Raw genomic sequence first — 19,228 nt, 5'->3', positions numbered from 1 at the left:
TTCAAAGCTTTAAAACCCTACTGAAAAATCATTACTTGTCTCTTTCTTAATGTGCCGCTGTGTTATACTATGTATGTATGTATATTTAGATATGTATCTAATATTTATTTATTTTAATATAGGTATGTATTGTTATATTTATATGTTTATTTAAATTGTAAATGTACTGTATGTACTGTCTGCTTGATGTATGTGTAATTTTCCTATTCCTCTAATTCATTCGTGCACTACCTGTTCTAAAAACTTACTGTTCTTTATATCCTGCTACCCTAAGGTTGTCTGGAAGAGATCGCTTACAGCGATAAGACCGCCTGTTGCTACCTTTCATTACATTGTAAATCTGTTTTTTTTTAAATTTGTCTTCTTTGTGGTGCAATAAAGAATATTTACTTACTTACTTACTTAATATAGAAGAGTGACAGAGTGACACAAAGTTGTTTCATTGTCGTAGCGATAGCGTTTGTTACCTTGGCTAGGCTGGCTGATTATAAGAAATCCTCAATACAAGCCTCATTGTCACCGTGTAGTGCAAAAAATATTGCTTATAAGGAAAAAATTGGGTGGTAATTCTTTCCTATTATTATGCCATATATTATAGGGTTAAAACATTTTTTTGTAGGACTCGTTTGATGTACCTATTATACCTTAATTAAAACAACGACATTTTATGAAGGACCTTCAATAATAATATGAAAAAAAATAATTATACAAAACATTGTTGCACTTTTCCTTATAAACATAATGATTGTCCTTTCAACAAAAATTGCCTTAAATAAGGAAAAGTGCAAATAATCATTACAAGGAAAAGGACAACAATCATCCTTTTATAAAGTCTACTGTGTGTTAACAATCGCATGTGTCCTGCAGCAGCATTACTGTTGGAAGGTATTGCGGCAGCGTTAACGCTGGCGCTCTCACTATAAATTTCCTTGATATAGACCGTGTCATTCTCGATGACGCGAGCCTTGACTCTTATTATCATGTCATTAGAGGTTAGATTTGACAAATCTGCGCGTCATGCGCATGACAAGAATTAAACATTGCTTTGCTGTCACTGTCGCATTACTGCAGATATTCAGTCCGTCACGCTGGTGGCCTAGCGGTAAGAGGGTGCAACTTGCAATCCGGAGGTCGCGGGTTCAAACCCCGGCTCGTAATGAGTTTTTCGGAACTTAATGTACGAAATATCATTTGATATATACCAGTCGCTTTTCGGTGAAGAAAAACATCGTGAGGAAACCGGTAATATCAACAAGGCCTAGTTTACCCTCTGGGTTGGAAGGTCAGATGGCAGTCGCTTTCGTAAAAACTAATGCCTACGCCAAATCTTAGGATTATTTGTCAAGCGGACTCCAGGATCCCATGAGTCGTGGCAAAATGCCGGGATAACGCGAAGAAGAAGAAGACTTCTTCTTTTAAAAAATGGCTCCATCAAATTGATGATGATTTCGTTAATGTCAAGAGTGTGCTCTTAGAGCTTGACGTTGTTCAGTGACAGCTGGACTTCACGAATATCCACACGGTTGTTGTCACGTGTTGTTGTTGTGTGGCATCCACGTTAGTTGACTGCATAATAAGCTATCAATATTACACTTTATACCTACAACATTAATGAGCAATAAACAAAATATTAATATTCTCGAGACGACTTCGCCATTCTGAAGATCAACCGGAGCTGCGGAGGTCTTGTCTGTCACTTATTTTATCAAGGAGATTGACAATGACATTGCCCGCGTCACCGCTGCAGTAACGTTACGAGTGATGCAGTATTGGTGCGACAGTCATCGGAACGTTACTTTTAACCGACACGGGCAAGGCAACGTGATGGTAAATAGTGACGCCCTGTAATTTTGCATAATTGCCCGTTGGTATAGATCGTATTTAATAACCGGTAATTCTGGTATCCATATAATAACCGGTAATTCTGGTATATATAACTTCTAGGAGTTAAGTTAATAACAACTTTATACAACTAGAGCTCGAGTAATAAAATATAAGCATTCGTTTTTTATATAAATAAAAAACTAGATTTTCCGCCGTGTTCGTCTGCGTAAAATTATGATTTTGACAAAAACTAACCCACAGCAATGGTATTGACTCTGACCTGCTAGCATGAGTTGCATTCTCGCGCGCGAGTCCATACTTGAAGTCGCGCAAGATGTATGGAGTCGTGCGCGAGAAGGCAACTCATGCTAGCAGGTCTGACTGAAGAACTTACAAATAAAATAAAATAAATCCAAATCAGCCCAGCCGTTTGCCAAAGATCGGAGAAATCCTTCGAAATCTTAGGGAGTCCGTTGCTCACTGGCGCGTATGCGTGTGACGGATTGTACCTGCAATGGCGCCTGCGTGCGCCCGCTCCGTGCACCCGCGCCAGCTAGCGGATGCGCTTATGGCTCAGTTTCATTGGTCGATAACTCGGTCGATACAAAGCGTGTGGGGACCCCCCGCAGGCGGTATAACGACTACTGAAACTTATAAGTTGATAGGTCGGTCGATATACAGCATGCGAGTGACTCCCAGCAGGCGGTAAGGTGGTATAAGGACTAGTGAAACTCATAATGGCATGCGTTTTGAAAATCTCCCGCACCCTGCATGAGGGCCCTATCGACCAATGAAAACAGTTTCCCGAATGCGGGCCATATGGCATGCTGTATGGAAATCTCCCGCACCCCGCACGTGGGCGCTATCGACCAATGAGACTGAGTCGGTTGAAAATTATACAGGATGTTTATTTAGTCACCTGCAATAATTTACAGGCTGAATATATAGGTCATACTGAGCAGCATTTACTATGGAACCAATGTAAATGCTGCTCAGTATGATTTACTATGGAACCAATTACTATGGAAATCGCGAAAAAATAATTTACTCTCCTGTAGAAATTGTCAAGGTCAGACAGCCAAAATTGATGAGACAGCCAATTTGTTTTTCGCGATTTCGGGGTTGTGTTCTCTTAGTAAATGTTGCTCAGTAGGTATGACCTATATATTCCTTCCTCCTTCCTCCTCTGGCGCAGCGGCCCAAAGTGTGTCTTGGCCTCCAACACTACTACCGGTCCTGTGCAGTTTCTCGCCAGTCTTCAACCTGGAGCTCGTACAGATCCGTGTCCACCACATCCGCCCATCGATACCTAGGTCGACCGGCCGGGCTGCGTGCTGTCGGTTTTCACTCCATATATTCACGCCGTATATTATTGCAGGTGACTAAATATACATCCTGTAGAAATGACGAATGACACCATGCCGAAACTGTAATACGTAAACTAAAGTCAGCCATGGCAATTGCAACTATGGATCGAATGCAGTTAGGTAGTAAGAGCCACTTCAATAGCCCTGGCTGACCTTAACGATAATTTGCAATGCGACAATGAAACGATGGAGTGACCGAACAACCTTGACCTTGCCCGCGGCACCGCCTTGAAAACGCGATTACTTGTTTATCTCCGTTTCTCCAATTCGTAGTTTCTGAAAGGGCACCATCGTTTCGACATGTCATGCGCTCAACGACCTTGTCTTGGTCATACGGGTTGCCATCCGTGTAAGCGAAAATAGTACATTTCGATGCTAGTGCGAAAAATGACATTTCCGCACGTGTAGCGAACGACGTTTTTTAATACAGTTACGAAAAAATAAGAAAAACAACAAGTACTTTTTTATGCATGTTCTATAAGACAGAAACAATTGTAAATATAAAATATTATACTACTATTACCTATGTATCGTTGTTTACGATTATTTGTGTATCTTATATTTAAATTGTATGAAAACAATATCGAATGTTGCCTTTGGAAACTTAAAACATTCTTGCGGTGCGAAAAAACGCCTGTGCTTTGACAGGCGTTTCGGCAGCTATTCCGTTCACATTGAGGCGTCCGCATCGGTAGTAGAGGCGGACACAGCACTTCGCACGATCTTCCGCCATCTCTCCCTGTTGGTAGACTGTCTGGCACATTCAGATACACTGTTTCCAACAGTAGATTTTATTTGGTCAGTCCAGCGCATAGGTGATCCATTGCTACCTATTGCTATCCATTTATGCTACCCATTGGAGCAGTGAAAAAAATCAATCTAAAGATAAAGCCGTGTATGCTCGGTTTATGGCGCATATTTTGTCGCTCGCAAGGCAATTTAAACCTATAGGGGCCTTCCTGTGCACCTAAAATCATGAAAATCAAGCAAGAAGCAATGCCAAGTAGCGCAAGTCAAGGAAAAAGTCCGATAACATTTTTTCTTTTGGCGTTCGTCGATGTACAAACAGCAACACTATTTAACTGTCCATCAGTGGACCTTACCTTTTGTAATAAGGTTTACCGATGGACAGTTAACAGTGTGAGCGATGGTACGATACTTACGATAGTCATTTGGCCAGGCCCCCAGAACGTGTCGCGTAGGTAGTCTCACCTTAAATCGATTCTCATCGCTGACTGTCCCATAAGGAATCCCCAAGTATTCGACGAGGCGGCCGTCGCGCGACACGCGCCCGCGCACGTATCCGCTGCGCGTGCGCACTAGCGGCGCCGGCTGCTGTAAAATAGTTGCGGCCACCAGTGAGAACAATGCTAGCCACTTCATATCGCGGCCCGCCACCTGGAAAGTAATAACACAAAATAAATAAAGAATAAATAAATATTTGGGGACAATAATACACAGATCCTCGCAGAGACCCTGGCAACTGGGAGAGACTCGTGGTGATGGGAAAGGTGGATGGCCGACGGCCTAGAGGACAAAGTCCATCGAGATGGTGTGATCAAATACCAAACGCTTTCCACAAAGCAACCGATAGCACAAAATAAAAAATAAACAGAAGATCCGTTCCCGCCGTTCTTGAAAATACATACCTAAACTTGCCCGACTCACTAGGATTGCTTCTGCATTAATTTCGAATTTTAAAAAGGAGTAGGTAATATAAGTTTACAGACATACATACATCGATTCGTTTATACATACATCTTATCATGTTTACATTCCTTAGAGACTGCATTTTGACGTACATGACAGTAGGTACCTACGTAGCGGCGGGGACGTCAAGTGAGCAACGCGCGCACAGCCCGACTAAGCTCTGCCCGAGACTGCCCGAGAACGCCTGTAAATCTAACGTCTGTGTGCGTAATTGTCACGTCTGTGTGCGTGCGGCGAAAATGGCACTTTGTACTGAGCGGACTCTGCTCCGGCGCGCGCCGCCGCTATTTACTTTGTGCCGATAGGGTGAAGTGGTGAGCTGTCACAGGGAAAATGAGCAAGCGAAGTCACGATCCTTAGCAGTACTATGGGTCCTAGGCGACGATATGCATACGTATATAGACAAATACATACTTATATACATAGAAAACACCCATGACTCAGGAACATATTGTATATCTGTGTTCATCGCACAAATATATGCCCTTACCAGGATTCGAGCCCGGGACCATAGGCTTAATAGACAGGGACACTATTACCCACTAGGCAAGACAGGTCGAAATAAAATGAAAAATCTTTATTTCAGGCAATTATGGCCCATACAGAAATAGGTACCTTAAAACATGCATACAAATATTAAATAAAATATAATTTAAGGCTAGGAATGTCAAGTTTGCTCGTCATCCACGTGAAATATAACGCTTAATGTATAACAATAACAACACAACGTGCCTACCCAAATAAATGTTGTTATTCTACTAAAATATAGAAATGCATAAATTGTTACTTTTCATCTATTATTTTATTCAGTTTTGCTGAAATGATTAGGTTTAAGAGGGCGTAAAGCCAGGAAATCGCATATAACCGATTCGCAAAACCAAATGATGCACAATGACCAACGGAATACTACGTTGATGCGGAAAAGCATTTTTGGAATGGCTATCAGAATATACAATAAAATTCCTGACTGTCTCAAAAAATTACCACTATCTAAATGAAAAAAAAACTGACTGCATTAATTGAAAAATGTTATTATAAAATAAGTGATTATTTAGATGAAAATTAAATGTTTAAATTTTATTTCTTAAGTATAATCTTCTTATCTGATCTTACTGAAGAACAACTAAATAAACTCGAACGTCTTCAAAATCTATGCATCCGGTTCATTTATGGCTTGCGAAAATATGATCATGTCTCCTATTACCGTTCGCAGCTCAAGTGGCTTCCTATACGTTTGCGACGCAATTCACATATTCTTGCTCACCTGTACGGTATTTTATTCAACCCCTCTACCCCACTCTACTTGAAGGAGCGCTTCAAATACCTCTCTTCTTTGAGATGCTCTCAAAATTATATGCTTGCCCAAATTTCTTCTTCTTCAAAATTCTATAACGATTCTTTTACCTTCAAAGCGATTCGGTTATGGAATGCCCTGCCGTCTGAGTAAGACATGCTAAATCGCTCCCCATTTTTAAGGCTCAACTCAAAATACACTATCTGTCCCTTCCTCAAACTCGTTAATCATTCGATTCAGTCTCTTTGATTCTGTGTTGTGTGAAATATGTATGTATATGTTTATATATATATATATTTATTTATTTATCATATTTATGTATATATTTATATGTTATACATATATTTGTGCTGTTTTATTTTTTTCCTCTGTTCTGGTTCTCCATTTATATTTGCTACCCTTATACATATTTCTTCCTTACGGTAATTTCTACTACCTGAAGGTTGTCTGGAAGAGATCGCTTTTTAGCGATAAGACCGCCTGTTGTTGCTTAGTTTTTTTTTTTATGTTTATTACTGTATTTAATCATGTTTTCGTTGTGCACAATAAAGAATATTATTATTATTATTATATTATTATAATTATGTTCCATTTTTTGTGACTATGTTTTAAAGAACACGGATGATGAAGACAATTAATACAATCTTATATAGGTACTAAAATTAAAACTAAACTAGCCATAAAATAAAACTACTTAAAAATTAAACTAATATTAAATAAAACTAAAATTAAAAGATATACTAATAAACAAATTAGTTATAAAATGTTTTAAATGATTATTTAATTTACAAATTGTAAATTTTAATATGATGCATGTTTTGTGTTTAAAGTATAGTTAGTATTTGTGAGACTACGAAACCTACTCGTATGTAAGAATTGTAAGATCGATCATTGTACCTGTGTTTTCACGAATAAATAATCTTTCTCTCTCTTTCTCTCTCTCTCTCTCTCTCTCTCTCTCTCTCTCAAAGTGATACCATAAGTGTTGCGTGTACAAAGTTTTGTACGGAATACTAATTAGACTTTTTTTGACCGAAGCTAATCCGAAGGTCACCGTTTTGACTCGGGCAATCTGCTTTCGTATACACGTCGCAATTCTCAACCAATTCTAGTGAAATTTTGTGAGCCGGTTCATTAGTTACATAGATTTTTTTGTCGTTTCGGTTTTTTGGAAAAAAAAACTTTACACGGTACATTAAGTTACTTTCTTTGTTCGCTTGTAAGTTTCTTGGTATCGGCACACGTGAAATTTGCACAGTGCCACTGCCAGGGTCGAACCTCCATCCTCACGTTTGCTAACCTATTACCTAACCACTGGATTGCGGTTACATATTTGTTATACTTAGTCACAAACGTTGAATGAAATATCTGTATATATTGCTATGTTGTTTTGTTTAGAAAAAAACATATTAGATTAGCAGGGTGTTTTTTCAACGACTAAATATACAGGATGGTCCAAAAATACGTTGACAAAGATTTTTACTGTTCATTTTACTATGTACTTTTGGGCCACTCTGTATATGTTGCACCGATTCGCCATACAAGGTGTTCGAGAGATCTGTGCAAATAAAATTTCGTCAACTAGGTATATGTGTTAAGTATTCTTGAGTTGGTCAATGGTGAAGCAAATTAAAGAGAAGTACATGACGTGTGTCGATACCTACTCAGCTACTTCCAATGTATTTTATCGTGTATGTCCTAATTATTAAAAACAATGTAAGTGTAATTATGTGTAAAGTTATTGATAAAATAATAACCGTATAACACTACTTATAGTCCAGTGTAGCATTGATTTACAAATTCAACGCTTAATTAAATAACAATACCTAACAATGTTATTTTTAGTATTTTCTGGGTGTTTTCCGCCATCACCTAAATGGTCGCGTACTGTGCGATGGAAATGAGCTCCCTTCCGAGGTTTTCCCGAGGGTCTACAGTATGGGGTTCTTCGAAAAAGGAGTGTCCAGGTTTTTAAAGGGTTGGTAACGCGCATGTAACACCTCTGGAGTTGCAGGCGTCCATAGGCCGCGGTGACTGCTTATCATCAGGCGGGCCGTATGCTTGTTTGCCACCGTCGTGGTATAAAAAATATATTATTAAACTATGTAGCCTCAGAACTGAGTACCTAATTCAAAGTATTATATATAATAATAGCAACAAACCTACAATACTATTTGAGTTAGTTTTGAGCCATTGGGAATTTTTTTTCTATAATTGGGTAGTTTTACGGAAATAATTTATTTATTTAATCTTTATTGCACAATACATGAAGGTACAAATGGCGGACTTAATGCCTTAAGGCATTCTCTACCAGTCAACCAATTAATTAATGACTTTTAACCAACCAAATAATGGCTTTTAAATAAATAGTTAAGACCAAGATTAATACACTAATATCTGGCGGGAAACCGAGCGTTGCTGGGAAAACATATAAAAACTCAGAAATGCGCGTTTTCCCTGAGATAAGACCTAGCTAGATTGATTTTTCGCCCCCGAAAACCTCCATATAGAAAATTTCATCGAAATCGTAAGAGCCGTTTCCGAGATCTCCGAAATATATATATAAATATACTAGAATTGCTCCTTTAAAGTTTAAAGGTATAAGATAAACAGGCAAAATTTTGTAAATCTGTTGTAACTTGTAATTTTTTTTTAATTTTATAGGTACAATGTACATAATTTTAATAATTAAGTAATTATGTTTGACACAATAATTATTGTTCACAATAAAAAAATAAAGGACCAGTCAAAAATAAACACGGATTAAGTACATAATTATAATAGGAACCTTTGAGTAAAATCGTTTTAATATTGTTATCAGTTATTAGGTTCATGGCTTGTTTGTTTATTTACCTATTTATTACAAAATTATAACCATGATCACTACTTTCCTGTTATCTTTCTATGTCAAGTATATTGAACAGTACCGAGGCAAAACACAGGAATCGACTAGAACAACAGAGGTCAATAACAATAATATATATTTTGTAATCGAGTAGGTACCAACTAACGATACTTGCGATTATCTTGACTTGAATTAGACAACTGTTCAACTTAGGTCTTGAAAAACTCAGGTCGTCCGTCCAAACGATTGGTTAACGAAAGGTTTGGAAGTTTTTTGGCCGAAGGTTCGTTTCAGCCAAAAAACTTCCAAACCTTTCGGGCGCACCGGAACTGTATTTCGGCACCAAAGTATCGGTTTCGGCATAAAAATCATATTTTGGCCGAAACTAGTGCAAAACAGAACCGATTTCGGTTTCGGGAAAAATCCTTCGGTTGGACACTACAAATTACTCCACAACCTTATGGACAGATAAAGATGCTAAATAATATGCTACTCAATGTTTCAGTCATTAAATTGTATATGTATCTTCAAAAACAAAAGTAATAAATGAGAAATTCAAATGTCAAACTCAACCAAAACAAAGTTTGTATATACATGTTACTTAACACAACACTGATAATAAACCAAAGCCTACCTATTTATAAGTAATTCAAAATTCCCATCAATCACTACACTTTTCCACTATTTCCACTACGTTTTTCCACGTTTTCTCGTAAGCGCGCGCGCCGGCAGCCTGCCGAGCTTATACTCCTTGCAAATCACATTCAAAGGCTTGAGTCGGGGTGCGTCTTATTTAAACAAAGAAAATTAAACTTTCTGTACCGTAGTTAGAGTCTATACTAAAATGATACAGCGAACAGTTCGCGCGCAGCGCTGTAAGCTGCTGCAATTGAAATATAGAATGTAATAACTGTATAAAAGGTTTAAATTCCTTTGGCTCGTAACATGCGTGAGTCGAGTCCATGTGATCTCGTGTTGAAGGCGGACTGCTGACGCAGTTGCCCACAATTATGCGGAGGTCAGAATGTCGTTAACTTTTTTTTTTACTTGCTAATGCGCAGGGCTGGGGATTATTTATACTAATCGATTTACATTGGGATGTTGTATATGGTAGGAATTTTTAATATAGGCAGTTCAATTAAGAAAACGACGACCAGAGGGCTGGCCACTATTTCGCACAGCGTATAAGCGGTATGCGAAATAGTGGCCGGTATACAGCGGGGAAATACGGCCAGCCCATTGACGGCGATTTGGGCCAAATTTTTTATCTTTAGTTTAAGTTGTTAGTAAGTTTTATTATGTATGTTTATTTCTTTGTTTTTGGATATTAAAAGAATGTTTAAATTGTTAAAAAAAATTAAGAAAACAAATTGGCTTCAGGAAAATATTTTGTCAAAAACAGTATGTAGATTTGTAGAGGTATATTTTTACACGACTGCCCAAAAAAGGAGTGTATTGTTTTCAGAGTTTATGTTTGTTGTTTGATGTTTTTTTATTTATTTCATACCTAGTGGAAAAAAGGATTAGTTGTAACCTAGTAACCCAATTTTTCCGGTTTATTGTATCTGATGTGGTTCTAGAGCACGATTCTGATTTAGCAACTTGTTAGGGGTTGAATTGGTTTTGATCTTCGAGCTATCGAGCTATATTAGATCGCACTTAGATCGTGTCATTCACGAAGACGCCTGCCTTGACACGTAATGTCTTGTTATTAAATATATTAGATTTGGGAAATCTGCGCGTCATTGTGAATGACACGAACACATCAGCAAGTAGAAGTTTTTGTGGCAAAATAAAGTGATTGACAAAATCAAATATCGACATGTCTATTATCGATGCTACCTTAGCGTTATAGATATTTTAAACATTGTATAAAAAGATAGCTACCGCGAAATACACAACACGTTCGATATCCTCTTTGATACCCATTGGTAGTTTTCTTATTTTTTGACACTGTATTCTACAGTTTAAGTTTTTATTTTTAAATCCTTAATATAAGTAATAAAGAAATCATGGTCGGATTTGAAATTGATTTGCATTCTTGAAATTTCCCGGTAAATTACAGCAAGTAGAATTTACATCTTTTAATTATTAATCTATGACTGACTTATCGATAACATATTTGTCGATGTTTCATTTTCTCAACCACTCGTGTTTGCCACAAAAACTTCTATGTCTGAGCTAATGCAGCCATTAATTCTAGTTGCATATTTGCGCCGTTTGATGGAGACCCTCGGGCCCTAGGGACATGGATGCACTCTATATTCAAGGAGCTAGCGAAGGGAGCTGATGTAACGGGTGATCAGAATTGCCATCGCCCAGCGAATTGGCATCGCCATATAATAAAGGAAGTCATCCGAGTTGACATTCTGTACCCCTAGTGTAACTTTGATCGACATCATAACGTGACGAACGCGTTTGCGTTAAGTGTAATTTTGTATAGGATTTTGAGTTTCCAAAACGTCCCGCTTGGCGCGCTCTTTCGAAATTCAATACAAAATGAGACTAAACGCAAACGCGTACGTCACGTTTGGAAATCGAATTTATTTACACTAGAGGTACTGATAACGGCTCGGTACGCTAGTTGTGTCTTGTGTCACTTAATGGACTTAATGTCGATAAGCACACACAGTTAAGGTGTCGCAATCAAGGGTCAATGACTTGTTATCGCTCTGATGCGTTGCGGTCACAGTTTCCAAGGGCAATTATAAAATTATAAGTTATTTATGTTACAATAATAATATTTAAATTACTTTAAACAGGTATGGGCATTGTGAATGTCATCTCGCTCTGTGTGGTAGGGCACAGCACAGCGGATGTCATTCCAGATCTAGAGCAGAGCCCAACTGGGAAAGTACCTCAACATTGCAGAAAACTGCAGTCAAATAACACTGTACCCTACTCATAGTGTTGTGTTCCTGCCGGTGAGTAAGGTTGCCAGGTTGTTGCTAACGAGGATGCGGGGTGTTAGGTTGGCAATGCATGTAACTCCTCTGGAGTTGCTAGCGTAGATAGACTTCGACTGCTTACCATCAGGAGGGCCGTGTACATATCCGATCCATATCGTATCTAGACTTAATATTTGACGTATCTTAAAGCTCGAATCGGGCTGGCAGACAAATTTTTATTAAGCCTTCGTCATGTTGTTTATTTTCAGTGGAAGGCAAAGCAAAGCAGATTTTAAAATGTTATAACCATAAAGATCGCAATATCTCTGGGGGCCTAGCCAAGATGAAAATCGTTTGCAGAAACGAAACGCTTGTCTCTCTATCACTCTTCCATATTACAGCGATAGAGACAAATAGCGTTTCTTTTCTCGGCGGACGATTGTCATGTTGGCTAGCCCCCCTGATCTCCCCCTGAGCAGCGCTTTCCTTGACAGCAGCCGCGGCCAATGCTGCGTGTTGCAACCGGTTGGTCAATCGTGCGCAGGTTTGGAAATATCCAATATTTGCTGTTCGCTATCACGGATATGTTTCCTCCACGGGAAGGTTAATTCCGTTTCTAAGTCCGACTGCTAATAGTATTTCGTAGATATTTTTTATTATTTGCCGAAAACAGAGACGAATGGAAGAAGAGGGGGGAGGCATTTGCCCAGCAGTGGGGCACAGTGGGCTCTAAATAATATTAAATAATAATTACTAGCGATAAGACCGCCTGATGCTACCTTTCTTTACATTGTAAATCTTTTTTTTATAATTTGTTTTCTTTGTGGAGCAATAAAGAATATTTACTTACTTACTTACTTACTTATTATTATTATTTGCCGATCAAAGTATAAGTACTGTTCGGATTCGGACTACACTATAGTTCGTATTTTTGAAAGAAGCGATCTTGACGTGTTTTTTTTATTAAAAAACACTTTTGAAAAGTAAGCCACAGTAAGTATTTAACAATTATAAATCATATTCGATTTTTTCCATTCTTCTCCTTTCTTATTAGTAATAAACTATTTTTTAAAGCTTTTTTTATATATAATAATGTTCAATAAAAAGACACTTTGAAATTGTTTATCTTTATTAATTAAAGTAGCATAGAAGGGGTTAAAGTAGCTATGGACGTTTCCAACTCCAGGGGTTTCGAGTTACTTCCGACTTAGTTCACATATAAACGTAAGTCGTTAAACGGAGGCAGAAAAAGAGTTCTCCCAATAGCTAAGAGTGCGGGCGTGAAGAACTGAGATAAATAAAATAATAAATATTTGGGGACAATCTCACACCGATCAATCTAGCCCCAAACAATGTAAAGCTTGTACCTACTTTGCGTACTAGGGGACAAGATATACCGGGTGTCCCCTGTAATACATGAGCAAAAAATAAATGTAACTGAGAGCTGTACACCTCAAACTGACCAACATTTTAATTTCAATTCAATTCAATTTATTTGCAAAATGTAGTAATACAATAAGTTGTTATATACAAAATGGTGGTGTTCAGCTACTTATAAAAATAACTTGTATTCTGATTTTTCGTAGCGTTTGATGACTTGTTTTTAAAGTTTATTTTAAGATGCTATGTACATATTGCGAATTTTGTTAAGTTTAAAGCGTGACAAGCAACGTCAATCTGATATGATGACAGCGTACATGAAGATAATAATTTATTTGTAGGTATGAATATATAATAGGAAGTTTAAAATCATCATATTTTTAAAAGTCGCCAAACAATGTTGGTCAGTTGGAGTACAGCCTACAGTTTATTTTTTTGCTAGTGTTACAAGCTACTCCCGGTGTATGTATCGTTAGATAAATATTATACTTAAATATATAGATAGGTACGTAGCACCCGTAACCCAATAAGAAACATGATTAACACACACACATAAATGCCCTTACCGAAATTCGAACCGAAACCTTCAGCATAGTAGGCAGGGTTACTACTGACTAGGCTAGTAGGCCGTTAAATATCAAATCATTATCATATTTTTACAATCTGAACATGCTTCCTGGTAGCGAGGGTCCTTGGCAGCGACCAATAACACCAATGCCGCGTTGAGCAACCGTTGCAACTCGAGCGAGTGTTTGCCAATATCCAATATTATCTAGTAGACGGGTAACTACTTATTAGCTGCCCACTTCCCTTTTAGTCGGAAGGTTTGTTCCGTTCCTTTTAACCGACTTTTACAGAGCTGGGTGTACCTATAGGTATGGCTCTCGATGTATATTTTCCTCTGTAATGTAATGTAAACCTCTCAGAAAGTAATCATCAATAGCCTAGGTGCTATTTACCTACTATTTTTGCATTTTAGCTATGTGCGTTTGAAAACTCACCTTCCTGCCACTAATGATCTGAGAGCCTACCGCGAACCACGTTCTACGCATTGCCTCTCTGTCATACTTACGTACGAATTTCCAAGTGCGACAGAGAGGCAACACATCGAACGTGGTTCGCGGTGGGCCCTATGAACTTTATTAATTTTAATATATGTAATGAACTCTCTGTTAACTGTCAAAAGTGTCAAATATAAAATAAAATAAGAGACACTATAGGCATTAGCCCCGCAATATGGAAGGTGGAAGTAAGGAATCTCCATGTACCAAAAAGTGTAATCAAAAAACCTTAAATAGGTGGCGCTACAATACCTAGAATACTTGAAAAACAAATCATAGACAGCGCACTTCACTCTGTCAATAACGCCTAGGTTCTTAGCTACTCTAGCGCTACTCTGGAGAGATTTGAAACTATTATTTATAGCTGACAGCTGGACACTTTTGCAACAGTTCTACCATAAGAGATTTCACTCCTTTTAAAGCCACACTCCATACCCCGCAATATCAATATTCATCCGTCAAGGTGGCCACGCACAAAGGACCTATGTACAGTCAAGTGCAAAAATATGTATCGAAAGAATCGTCTCATAAATATGGTACTACGCTCTTATTACACTGGAATAAGATGCTATGGGACATATTTTTGAGTAAGATGTGTACACCCATATTTTTACACTTGACTGTACAGCTTACGGTCATGATTCTGTTTCATTTGAATGGCAACCGCGTAAGCAACGCAATGTGGGACACCCTTAAGGTGGATGACCGGCTACTTAAGGATCTCGGAAGTGAAATGGATGCGTCTGAACTGAAGATTAGAGATCGATATACTTCCTTTTTCAGATATTGATAGGTAAACAACTAAACAGGAATGTTTATAATAAATAAATAAATATATTTAAAAGTACTGAATGTAATTACAAATATCTAAAATATTTGTGAATAGTTTCAATACCGTACCATTCAATAGTTACTGCAGGTTACAGTTTAGTCACCCGCGGTATTTCTGGACCGATAAGACCTTCAAAATAAGAGCGTACAGCCTTGTTAAAGCCCCTCTGGTGTTGCAGGTATCCATGGACAAAGGTGATTACTTACCATCAGGCGGCGATTTATCAGCTCGTTTGCTTCCTATATCATAAAAATACCTCAAAACCAATTCCTTTTGCTTGTCCCACGCGGACGAAGTTGGGGGACGAACAAATTTTATACTTAAAACATACGATACGACACAAATTGCACTTGCGTTCTTGAGCAAACCAGCCAGACCGGTGCTATTGTTTGTTAAGTTTATATGACATTGTCCTAGTAATAAAGGTGACAGTTGCACTTGCTGTTTACATGTCTATACACACTTCATCATCATCATATCAACGCAAAAACGTCCACCACTTGACATAAGTCTTCTTGAGGGCTGTCCAGAAGAAGCGGTAGTGATCTGCCCTCAAATGGTTCCCTGCGATCTTCACAAACGACTACAGGTAGAAGTAAATAGTCGACCCTAGTGGCAACCAGTTATGTACTTACACTTGTCTTATTAGCCATCGGCGGCATTGCGAATTCCGCGCGTACTTCAAACTCCCTAATCCCACAACACATCACAAGAAACTTTAATCAATATCATTGCTAATTCACCGAAACTGTCAATAATGATCAATAATCTTTACAGCGCCATCTAGTTGTAAAATTACGCATTAAATTGAAAGCAAAAATGTGGTTACTTTTTAAACTTTTACCACAACGCCATCTATCTACAGCAAAAAGACAGTTGCGATGTTTATTTTCGACAATTAAATTGGGTATTTAGGGTGCTTCGCGAGGAAACACATGAAAACCCTTGCGACGTGTGCGAGCCGGCGAGGCAGCTTAGACACTGTGCGGGGCATATTTCCAATAGGTAACAAACACAGGTCAAGCGAGTGCTAACCAAACCAGTATTAGAGAGACCCCACACAAGCGGCGGCGTCTAGTCAGCGTTATGGAAAATGGTGTCGCTGCGCAGTTGCGGCAACGTTGCCTCGAATAGCAACATATACATGACTAGACGCCGACGCTCGGGAGACGCTAGGTATTGGGTCTCTCTTAAAGTGCTCCCTTAATGGAGTTTAGGTGTCAGTTTCGAGATAGGTAATTAAATTTTATAATATGTCGAGTCAAAATCTAACTTTGTGAGTTCTGTACACCTAGTGTAAATATTTTCGACAGCGAAACGTTACGTACGCGTTTGCGTTAAGTGTCATTTTGTATGAGATTTTTGACTTTCCAAAACGTCCCGCTTGGCGCGCTGTTCAAAAACCCATACAAAATGAGACTTAACGCAAACGCGTACGTCACGTTTCGCTATCGACTAAATTTACACTAGGGGCACAGATATAACATGTACCAATTTGTATGATAGAAATAAAAAGAAAATGAATGACTAAGACTCTCAATTCTGAGTTATGTATCTTTTTGATACACATATTAAAAAAAAATTACAGTTGTCAATTTGGTTTTCTGTGGCATTGTCGAATTACATACGAATAATAACAACTATCGTTAACTCTCTTAAAAAAAACATAGATTATCAATGGTTTAAAGTGAATAATTTAAGAGCATTTGTTAGATTTGGACGCACCTTTATGGATCGTTCCTTCAAGTCTCTTTTAGGCTTAAACTGAAATAATGTTATATACTAATCTTATACTTTGACTTTGACGACCGGTCTGGCCTAGTGGGTAGTGACCCTGCCTATGAAGCTGATGGTCCCGGGTTCAAATCCTGGTAAGAGCATATATTTGTGTGATGAACACGGATATTTGTTTCTGAGTCATGGGTGTTTATATGTATTTAAGTATTTATAATTATAATATATTATATATATCGTTGTCTAGGTACCTACAACACAAGCCTTATTGAGCTTACTGTGGGGCTTAGTCAATTTGTGTAATAATGTCCTATAATATTTATTTATTTATTTATACTATATTTATATATTTTTACCGTGATTGTGTCATTCACGAAGACGCGTGCCTTGACTCGTAATGTCATGTAATTAAAGGTTAGATTTGACAAATCTGCGCGTCATCGTGGATGACACGAACTATACATTTCTGAATAAATTAATATGCTAAACTTCCATATCTACAACCATTTCACGTGACAGCTACTCCATATAAAATGAACGGTCATATGGAACAACATTCGCGAGAGGTATAGAGGTGTAGTTATACTGGTGGCTAGCGCTGGTGTGAGGAATGCGCAGCCTTTCACAAGTGCAACGCCGCGCCGCCTCGAGCCATGCGCGAGCGCAGACTATTATGCGCCCATGAACCCGGTTCATAACCGATTCCCGAAAATAGGGTTTCATCGTAAAACGATTTCACCTTTTGAATTTTTTAATATTTTTGGAGGGGATATGAGCTGTCTATATGTATACGTTCGTACGATGGGGGTATGTATTTATTTGCAAAGATAAAGTAGGTACAGTAGTGTCTTAGGTGGTAAGTGACAATTGGTTGCTTATTCTGCTATTTGTACTAAACACGTTGTACTAGGCATGCAAAAATCTTAAAACTACTACAAATCTGGCTGTATATCTTTAGAGAGGAAATCTTTTACTCTGTAATAGCTTTTATCAGACAATAGCCTCATTAATTTGTTTCTAAATCTATGTACCTACAGGCACTTCTCTTATAGATTTTGGTAACTAGTCAAAAAAATTCATGCACATCATAAAACAGTGATTGGAATATAATGCTGTCCTGGGAACACAATTATAAACCAACCTTCCAGGATCCCGTTAATTTTTGGTAGAGGCACTTTCCGCTGTTGTAGATAAATGCATATGCCTCTTTACAAGCATGCAGATTTCTACAATGTATAAACATGGCAGCGGTAAGATCTCATTTCCGTAATTTATATTAATCTTAACATTTTCGCCAAGTTTGGAGTTAAATTGTATGTTAGTTAGTTTTACTAATATTAATTCGCAAATTGTGTCTTTCTAACCATTTTATAACATTTATTAAATTCTCATTAACTTTACGTTCATGCTCCTCAATATTTTCATTCTTTTTTGATGTACAATACAATACAATAAAATACAAATCCTCTTTATTGCACAACCTCTGAAAAAAAATGTACATGGAAACACATAAAAAAACATGAAGATAGAGGTAAACAACAGGCGGCCTTATCGCTACTTAACAATAAAGGGACGTCATCAGTAAATATAACAGATTTATATATATCGGGTAATATATTTATATAAGCAATAAATAATAAAGGCCCTAGTGCACTACCTTGCGGTACATCACAGTCTAGGTATGTTATTGGGTTTTTAATAATATGTTATAAATTATTCATGCAGTGTTAGCGAAGGTCTCCGTTTCAGCTTGGGCAAAAATGCTTTTGTTCCCATGTCCGGATGTTCTCCTCTGAAGCATGTTCGGCAGTTATAAGTAGTAATTGGTCGAAACGATTTAAACGCCAGTAGGGTCTATGGCACTTATGCGGCTCAATAAAATTTCGGCTCTTCTATGGTCTTAAATTCATTGCATGATGTATATGATTTAACGCCGAATGAATGGCAAACGTGCTCGGAGCCGGGCACTTATGAGATGGTCTAACGCTATGAAGAGGTTGGTTGGCGGCAGCTTGCACCGTGCAGTCCACAACTTACTTATGACTGCACAACTTACTTACTGCTGTGGCGTAGCGACCGGAAGTGATTCTTGGCCTCCGACACCAAAGACCGCCATGCTTGTGTTTTTTTTTTTTTTATACCACGACGGTGGCAAGCAAGCATACGGCCCGCCTGATGGTAAGCAGTCACCGTAGCCTATGGACGCCTGCAACTCCAGAGGTGTTACATGCGCGTTGCCGACCCTTTAAAAATCTGTACACTCCTTTTTTGAAGAACCTCATACAGTAGACCC

At 38.2% G+C, this 19,228-nt stretch overlaps 1 protein-coding gene across 1 annotated transcript in view; it reads right to left on the bottom strand.

Annotated features, from left to right (window-relative positions):
• LOC133527921 (uncharacterized) overlaps positions 1–16,253 on the bottom strand; it is a 56,629-nt gene extending 40,376 nt beyond the window's left edge. The window contains exons 1-2 of the mRNA XM_061865117.1: positions 15,837–16,253; positions 4,404–4,589 (exon numbers count right to left, since the gene is read on the bottom strand). Coding sequence (XP_061721101.1) covers positions 4,404–4,589; positions 15,837–15,908 — 258 coding nt within the window. The 5' untranslated portion in view covers positions 15,909–16,253. The remainder of the gene's footprint in view (positions 1–4,403; positions 4,590–15,836) is intronic.
• Positions 16,254–19,228: the final 2,975 nt, after the last annotated feature.

The sequence above is a fragment of the Cydia pomonella genome, chromosome 18 (assembly GCF_033807575.1).
Source record: "Cydia pomonella isolate Wapato2018A chromosome 18, ilCydPomo1, whole genome shotgun sequence".
NCBI classification, from domain to species: Eukaryota; Metazoa; Arthropoda; class Insecta; order Lepidoptera; family Tortricidae; genus Cydia; species Cydia pomonella.
The sequence above is the reverse complement of the archived record's forward strand: the minus strand, read 5'-3'. Positions and strand labels throughout refer to the sequence as shown.